The sequence below is a fragment of the Nelusetta ayraudi genome, unplaced genomic scaffold (assembly GCF_046127955.1).
Source record: "Nelusetta ayraudi isolate G7.1 ecotype Tasmania unplaced genomic scaffold, CSIRO-AGI_Nayr_v1 ptg000028l, whole genome shotgun sequence".
NCBI lineage: Eukaryota > Metazoa > Chordata > Actinopteri > Tetraodontiformes > Monacanthidae > Nelusetta > Nelusetta ayraudi.
In genome coordinates, this window is record NW_027466078.1 from 3,031,933 (window position 1) to 3,040,433 (window position 8,501).

The following is an 8,501-nucleotide window of genomic DNA, read 5'->3' on the forward strand; positions in this document are numbered from 1 at the left end:
TAAATATTACATAAGATTTTTCCAACACAAAAAACTGGAAAGATTAAAATATTGAAATTGATTTACTGTTTTGAATGTTGCGGTACTGAGGAGAAAACAACTTATCATTTGTTTTATGAATGTGCATTCTCAAAAGCATTCTGGACTGATGTGCAGCATTACATAAGGACAGTAACAAGACAAACAATTACTTTAAGGACACTCGCATTTATTTTGAAAAGGATTTGGAAGATGATATACTTTTCTTTGTACAAGTAATTCTAATTCCTGGAAAATTTAACATCCACAAGAAATAAATGGGCAGATTCCATTCCAACCAAATACTGCATCAATACGCTCTTACAGTTGTGTACAATTGTGTTCTTGTTTTGTTGTTGTCTTGTTTTTTGCCTTTTTTTTTTTTTGGTGGGTTGTTTTCTTTCTTTCGATGTATGTCTGCATTTGAGAACAAATATCTGAAATAAATAAATAAATAAATAAATCCATCTGACTTCTGGAGCAAAGTCAGCAGAAACCACTGCACTCACTTCCGGGTCCGCGCCTCCAAAATAAAATCCAAAGCTCCAAAGATATGCCCAAAAAATGTTATATGATATATTCATCTTACATTTTATACAACACAATGTCCTGTGCGGGAACCGATTTCTTTCTGTTACAACTATGAAGAACAAAAATCAAAAAACGGCTGTAAAATAAATAAATAAATAAATAAATGACGTCACATTCGACTCGGTGTCTTTCGTTTTATGACTTGTGGGATTTTTATTCAGGAGCGTGATAACAAAGTCCTCCAGCAGGGGCAGCAAGGCCATCGTCGCAACGGGCTGCGATTGAAACCAAACGGCTCTGTCATCATCATCATCAGTAGTAGCAGTAGTAGTAGCAGTAGTAGTAGTAGTAGCAGTAGTAGTAGTAGTTGTATCAAACTAAAAAGTTTTGTGAATATGTTTTTGGACTAAATCAATTGAACGAGTCTCTGGGAGTCTTTGTGAGTCTTTGTGACCGTCGCCGAGCTGCTGCTGTGTGTTTGTAGTTGTTCTGTGTGGAAACAGGCGGGCGGCAGCTGGGCGGAGCTACACCACATCTGGATGAGAAACATCTGGAACTTCCCCCCCATTCCTCCCGGCCCCTCCTCCACCTCCTCCTGCTGCCGAGGCTCCGGGCTGTCCGTCGGTCGGTCACTCGGACAGAAGATGTGTTGGAGCGGACTGCTCGTCCTCCTGTGGACCGGTGAGTGCTGCTTCTTCTGCTGTCCGTGTGTGTGTGTGTGTGTGTGTGTGTGTGCGCGTGTGAGTGTGTGTGTGTGTGTGTGTGTGTGTGTGTGTGTGTGTGTGTGCTGTTGCTGCAGAAGTCGTGAGGTCCTCCTGAATCCTGGGAACAACTACTTTTGAGGGAACCTCCTGGTTCTGTTCTGTTCTATTCCGTCCTTTCCCTGTTTTGGACAAAAACTGTTGTACAAAATGGGGCTCAGACCCTCTGACGGGGGCTGCTGGTCAGGGGGTTCTCAGCCCCTCCCCGTCCTTCTCCTCCACCACCTTCACCTTGATGGTGCATCTCCAAGAGGTGAAGCTCCTCCTCCTCCTTCTTCTGCTAATATGCTAAGCTAAGCAAAGATAAACTAAACGGTTAGCCCCAGTCGGACCTTCACTGCGCTTCTTCCCATCCCTGGACCTGCTGCTGAGCCACTGTGGTGCTGAGGAACCACAAACATCTGGTTGGATTGCTGATAGAAGGCTAGCAGGCGAAGCTACTGCTACCATTCACACGAGTTGCATCTTAGAGCTACAAAACAATCACACACACACACACACACACACACACACACAGATTATTATCTCATGTCCAACAAAGAGTGACTGTGACACACATACATTCACAAACACATCATGGTCCATCTGAAGACACTGGAGCAAAGACAGACTGGCACGAGAGAAAGTGTGCGTGTGTGTGTGTGTGTGTGTGTGTGTGTGTGTGTCAGGGTTAATGAGGACAGTGTGGTCACACACACGCGCACACATAATGAGTCACAGTCACAGTTTGTTCTGTTGGTGAATCTAAATCTCAACATCTTGGACTGTGTGTTTGTGTGTGTGTGTGTGTGTGTGTGTGTGTGTGTGTGTGTGTGTGTGTGTGTGTGTGTGTGTGTGTGTGTGTGTGTGTGTGTGCGTGCATGTGTCTGTGTGTTTAAAACAGCCCCAGTGTTCTGATAGTGGGAGCCTCCTTCAAGCTGCTCAGATTTCCCATGAAGCGCTGGGGGCGGAGCTTTGGAGACCAACTTGGCTCTGAACACAGCCCCGCTCTGACACACACACACACACACACTGAGTGATCCTAATTAAAGTTTACTTTTTCCTTTTCTCTGGTGGGAATAAACATCTGGAAATCACTCCATGTCTCTCTCTCTCTCTCTCTCTCTCACTCTCTGTCTCCCTCACCCACACACTCTCACTCAGTCTCTCTCTCTTGTGCCGTCACTCTCTCTTGCCCTCATACACTTTCTTTCTCTCTCTCTCTGTGATAACTGTAATTTTTGTGTCATCTGGGTCTGATCGCTGGTGTTGTTGTGATGTGGCACAGCATCAAACACACAGCATCAAACACACGCACACACACACACAGTGCAAAGAAATACAGAACTAAACTGTATCAACACAGTATTTTTACTGTGTTGATACACAGATAGTAGTTGTGTTATGTTGTGTTGAATTGGCCTTCAGCTGTTGTTTCTGCACCAACAGGCTAAATGCTATACCGCTAGTTGAGGAGGTGCAAGGGCCTCATGGGGACACAGTAAAAATGTGTTGTACAGCTAGCTAATATCTGTCAGAGCTCACTAGAGAGCTCAGACGCCCTGTGAATGGTCACATGACCTCCTCTCTAGTCGTGTCTATGGTCAGATTTCGTAGCTCTGTCTCCCCCTGCAGGGCTCCCCCTGGTAGTCGACTCCTTCAGCCACCTGAACTCCAACCTGTGTAAGTGGTGTGACGCCTCCAGTCCACTGTGCCGAGATGGCGTCTGCTTCAGCAACTGCTCGCTGTCGTCCTTCTGCACGGTCGCCGAGGAGATCTGCGTTGCCATCTGGTGAGCGGGACAGGAAGTGGCGCTAGGTCGCTTCGAGCTACTTGTGCTAACAACAAAAAAACACACAGAGTCTGAGGAGCTCTGTACTTTTTCTCTGCTTGTTTGGAGATCATATCACCACTTTTCTCACGACATGTTAGCCCCGCCTACTCCTCCCAGAACTTCCTGTTTATCTAGTTTTGGCTGTTAGTTGTTTCATTAGTTGGTTTGGTTGTTTTAGCTCCTCTGATGGTGGTCAGCAACAGCGGAAGCGACTCACTGCCCTGAACCAAGATGGCCGCCAGGACCTTCAGTGAGGTGTTGACTTCCCGTTCTCTTCTCCAGGAGGAAGACCAACGACACCGTGACGGTGCACACCATGTGTCATGACCCTGCCCTGCCGTTGGAGGGCATCACACCTGGCTTGCTGCTCAACTTCAGTGCCTCCAGAAAGTGTCACATGACCCCGCAGCAGCCGGTGGCGGTGGTGGCGGACACAGCCGTGATGGTCTGTGGCTGCCACGGAGAGGACGAGTGTAACGACCAGCTGATCTTCCAGCAAGGAGCCAATGGTGAGGAGTTGGGGGAGTGGGTTGAGTGGAGGGGGGGGGGGGGGGGGAGGGGGCTGGGCAGTCAAGTGGGAGGGCTTGGGAGGGTAGCCAACACCACCTCCATGAGTAGCCCCCATGAAGTAGCCATCACCTCCCTGAGTAGTTCCCAGGAAGTAGCCACCACCTTGCTGGGTAGCCCCCAGGAAGTAGCCACCACCTCCCTGAGTTGGGGCGAGTGGGGAGAAGTGAGTGGGGGGTTGATGGATGGTGATGGTTCCTCAGTCAGAAGCTCTGGTTCTCCTCAGGGTTCTCCAGGCTCCTCAGCAGAGATGTGGTCCCAGTGGTTCTACTCAGCCTGCTGCCCCCCCTGTTGGTGGCCTTGGTCACTGCAGCCGCCTTCTACTTCTACCGCATGCAGCGCTCGGGCAAGCCGGACCCCCCCGCTCGGCCCCGCTGGCCCCCCAAACAGGCCCTGGATCCGTCCTACAAGGCTCTGGGGCTTCCAAGGACCCAGACCGACCAATCCCAGGCTGGCGACGGGACGGAACTCCTGCCCATCAAGCTGGAGGCCCTGGTGGGGAGGGGCCGCTTTGCCGAGGTGTGGCGGGGCCGCCTGCTGGGTAGCCGGGGGGCCGGAGCCCAGACTTGGACCACGGTGGCGGTGAAAGTCTTCCCGGCCGTGGAGGAGACCTCCTGGAGGAATGAGACCTCCGTCCTGTCCGACCCCGACCTGCAGCACGACAACATTGTCCGCTTCCTGGCTGCCGAGGAGAGGGGCCCACCTGGCCACGTCCACAGGAAGTACTGGCTGGTCCTGGCCTATCACGGCCTTGGCAACGTGCAGGACTTCCTCACCGCCAACACGCTGAGCTGGGAGGAGCTGGTGGCCCTGGGGGGCAGCGTGGCCCAGGGACTGGCTTATCTCCACAGCGACACCACAGCCAGCGGGGCAGCCAAGGTACGATAGTCCGGCTAGATCAGGACCAAGATCAGTTCAGGATCCATTCAGGATCCGTTCAGGACCAGTTCAGGATCAGGTTCAGCTCATGATCAGTTCAGGTCCTGAATCAGTTCAGGTTCAAGATCGGTTCAGGATCAGTTCAGTTCCAGGGTCAGTTCAGGATCAGGTCAGGATTAGTTCAGGTCCTGGATCAGTTCAAGATCAGCTCGGGACCAGTAAAGTTCAGTATCAGGTCATTATCCGTTAAGGTTCTGGATCATTTCAGGATTAGTTCATGTATAGTTCAGGTGCAGGATCAGTTCAGGATCCATTCAGGCCCTGGGTCAGTTCAGAATCAGTTCAGGTATAGTTCAGGTTCAGGATAAGGTCAGGATCTGTTCAGGTCCTAGATCAGTTCAGGTTCAGGATCAGCTCAGATTCAGGATCAGTTTGGTTTCAGGATTAGTTCCAGGATCAATTCACGATCAGGTCCAGGATCACCACCTGTCTGAGTTCTTGCTTGGCTGTGGTTCTGCAGGTTCCAGTGGCCCATCGGGACCTGAAGAGTAGCAACATTGTGGTCCAGAGTAGGACCAAGTGTGTGCTGTGTGACTTTGGTCTGGCCCTGAGGCTGGACGAGTCCCTCACGGTGGATGACTTCGCCAACAGTGGGCAGGTACGTGGTCCTGAGCTGTTCCTGGAGAACAGGAAGTGGTTTCCACCCTCCCACACAACTGGTGTGGTGTCACCATGTCCAGGTGGGAACTGCCCGCTACATGGCTCCTGAGGTCCTGGAGTCCCGGGTGAACCTGGAGGACCTGGAGGCATTCAAGCAGATGGACGTCTATTCCATGTCCCTGGTCCTCTGGGAGATGGCGTCACGCTGCAGGGCCATCGGAGGTACGGCTGCGAATCTACGGGTGTCCCACGATTTGATTATATATCGATTTTTTTGGTTTCAACTTGATTCTCGATTCAAAATTGTTTTTTTTTTTTTTTTTTCAAAACAATTCTCTATTCATTCAATGAATAGGAGCAGGATCTACCTGAGTCTGGTGACATGAAAGCAGAGCAGTAGATTTTTGTAAAAAAAAATTTTATAATTGTATATAATTGTAGAGGACAATGTTTTATCAACTGATTGTAACAATGTAAACAAACAAATGTAAATCCAAGACAACAATACGTTGTCTGATTTATTCATGCTTGCAAAAATTTTAACCAGACCAAAACATTTAAACACTTGACCGAATCTGACACTCAGTTACTTCTCCCTCACTAACCAGAACAATAAATCACATCAATAGAATACACTTGGTAGCTAGCTGCCAGTCTTTGCCAGAACTTGCCACTTCTTAAACACTACCATAAATTATTGGGGGGGGGGATCCAAATGACCTGATCGGAATGCCGATTTAGCATATTTTATTAGATTGGTGATCCACCGATATGCGTTCAAAATCAACAGGCCGATCTTATAAGAATAATACATCAATAACGTTATACATTTACAGTTCGCAATGTATAAATAAGAGGCGGATTTCTGCCCTCTGCTAGTCATCGCTGCCGTGCTCCGAACAGACGTGACTTATTGAAGTCGAAGGTTTCCGCCAGGCTCTCCATGTCTCGTGAGCTGGTATGCCCACTGTGTTCTTCAATTTGTAAAACAAACAAAACGAGAAAAGAAAAGCATGGATGCATCGAGAGAAAAGTCTGTATCTAATGGATTCAGTTTATTCAAGGTAAGAAAAAAGATTGGATTGTTAAAAAAAAAAAAAAAAAAAAAAAAAAAATCAGGATCAGCAATTACTCAATTACAATTGGGATCAGATCGGGACCAAAAAATGTGACCGGGACATCCCGATAATTATACAAAAATACTATGTCTTGATCAGTTGCTGGTGTTGTGTGCTTTCAAAGTCCATGGAGGATGTTGTATTTCTTTAGGCTGCTGTTCAATCAATCAATCAATCAATCAATCAATCAACTTTTATTTGTACAGCGCTAAATCACATCCAAAGACGTCTCAAAGCGCTTTGTACAGTCAGAGAAAAAGGAACCAACCGGGTCCCCAGAGCAAGCAAGCAAAGTGCGACAGTGGCAGGGAAAAACTCCCCTGTGGGAAGAAACCTAGAGCAGATCCAGACTCCAGAGGGCGCTCATCTGCCTATGACCAGTTGGGGTGAGAAGGAAATACAAAAAATGTAGAGACAGAGACAGAGAGAGAGAGATAGAAGTCGCCAGAGTGGCAGACAGGCCTGAGTGAGTTGCAGGGTTAAAGCTCTCACAATAAACAATAGATGGAGGTATATAAGAATAAGTAATTAAAATATGTCTATAAGTGGATGTTTTTGTATCATATACATCAAAACATTCTAGAATCTAGAATGTAGGCCCAAATGTTGAGTGGTGGGGTGGTACAGCCGCCGTCCGAGTCGAGTGTTCTGTTGGCGACCCGGTTTCTTTTTCTTCCCTCTCCTTTTTAGCAGAAACCTGCAACACAATAACGTGCTGCTTATTGCGCATTACCTACGGCAGCATAGACATTGCCGCGAGCCGGTGGAAGAAAATTATTTTTTTGAAAATGAGAATTGATAATGAATCGAACAAAGTGAGAATCGCGATTTTAATTCAAAACAATTTTTTTCCTACACACCCAATTGGAGGTATGAGCATCTTTAGGGCGGTCCCAGTGTCTGAGGTCACTGGGCTGATCTCCTTTCCTGGTCTTGTTCTTCTCTCCTGGTCTTGAGCTCCTTTCCTGGTCCTAATCTTGTCTCCTGGTCCTGGTTTTCTTGCCTGGTCTTGTTCTTCTCTCCTGGTCTTGAGCTCCTTTCCTGGTCCTGGTTTTCCCGCCTGGTCATGATCTTCTCTCTTAATCTCCTCCCCTGGTCTGACCCCCGTCCTGTCATTAAAGAGGTGAGAAGCTACGAGCCGGCCTTCGGCTCACAGGTGTGTGACCAGCCCTGTGTGGACTCCATGAGGGACCTGGTTCTGAGGGACCGAGGGCGGCCCGACCTCCCCGCAGCCTGGACACAGCACCAGGTGGGACCCTAGTGGCTCTGCGACCTTCTGGACCTTCTGGACCTTCTGGTCCTTCTGCTACGTCTGAGTCTCATGTGTCCGTCTGTATGTCCTGCAGGGCATGAGGGTCTTCTGCTCCACACTGGCTGAGTGCTGGGACCAGGACCCAGAGGCCCGGCTGACGGCCCCCTGCGTTGTGGAGCGGCTGGTCGCCCTGCAGGAGGAAGGCCCGGGGGCGGGGCCTGGAGAGGAAGCTGGTGGAGACATAGACTCGGAAACGACAGATAACGAGAAGGCCACACTCCCCTGCTCCTCCTCCTCCTCCTCCTTCTGCGCCTCCCAGGCCCCTCCCCCTCCTGATGCAGCGGTATCCCATGATCCTCCCGGTGTGACCGTCCCACCTCGGACTCAAGTTCCTGTTTGAATACGATTGGATTTCCTGGAGCAGGGTGCTGCTAGGCCCCTGTTAGTCGTCCTGCTAGCCACCTGCTACTAGACACCTGTTAGCTGCCTGGAAGCACCTCTGGGCAGGACCCAGAGGTGAGGGGGCGGGGCCTTGGACTTATGCCCCTCCCACTGAACCATCATGATTCCCGTCCCCTTTCGCGTGTTAATAACCGATGAACTGCATAAAGACACTAGAACCAACACCTGAGGGGAGGATGTTGGATCATTCTGATTGCTAATGCTAATGCTAATAAGTTGCATCCAGTCAACAAAGATCACTGGGACCGTGGGACCGGGTGTTCACTGGTGAGCAGGTGGGCTACAACGCCCCCTGCTGGGAGTTGCAGTATGATGTGTGAACCACCAGAGGGCGCTGCTCCAGTCGCAGGTCTGCAGGCAGAAAAACTCTTGTGGTTGCAGCCAGTCGCTGCAGCTGTTTGTGAAAAATAAAGAGACTTTTCACCGGCAGCTGGTTGAAA

General features: G+C 49.4%; 1 protein-coding gene across 2 annotated transcripts; it reads left to right on the forward strand.

Annotated features, from left to right (window-relative positions):
- The first annotated feature begins 863 nt into the window (after positions 1-863).
- Positions 864-8,501, forward strand: LOC142891124 (TGF-beta receptor type-2-like). Of its 2 annotated transcripts, none has more exons than XM_076030502.1 (8): positions 864-1,230; positions 2,907-3,081; positions 3,406-3,632; positions 3,917-4,569; positions 5,090-5,227; positions 5,310-5,451; positions 7,469-7,596; positions 7,694-8,501. In XM_076030502.1, exons 1-8 carry the CDS (start codon positions 1,089-1,091, stop codon positions 7,997-7,999), a joined length of 1,911 nt encoding a protein of 636 aa, XP_075886617.1. In that variant the 5' UTR covers positions 864-1,088; the 3' UTR covers positions 8,000-8,501. The 2 variants fall into 2 exon arrangements, with proteins under 2 accessions (XP_075886617.1, XP_075886618.1); XM_076030503.1 differs by having other exon boundaries at positions 865-1,230; positions 2,925-3,081.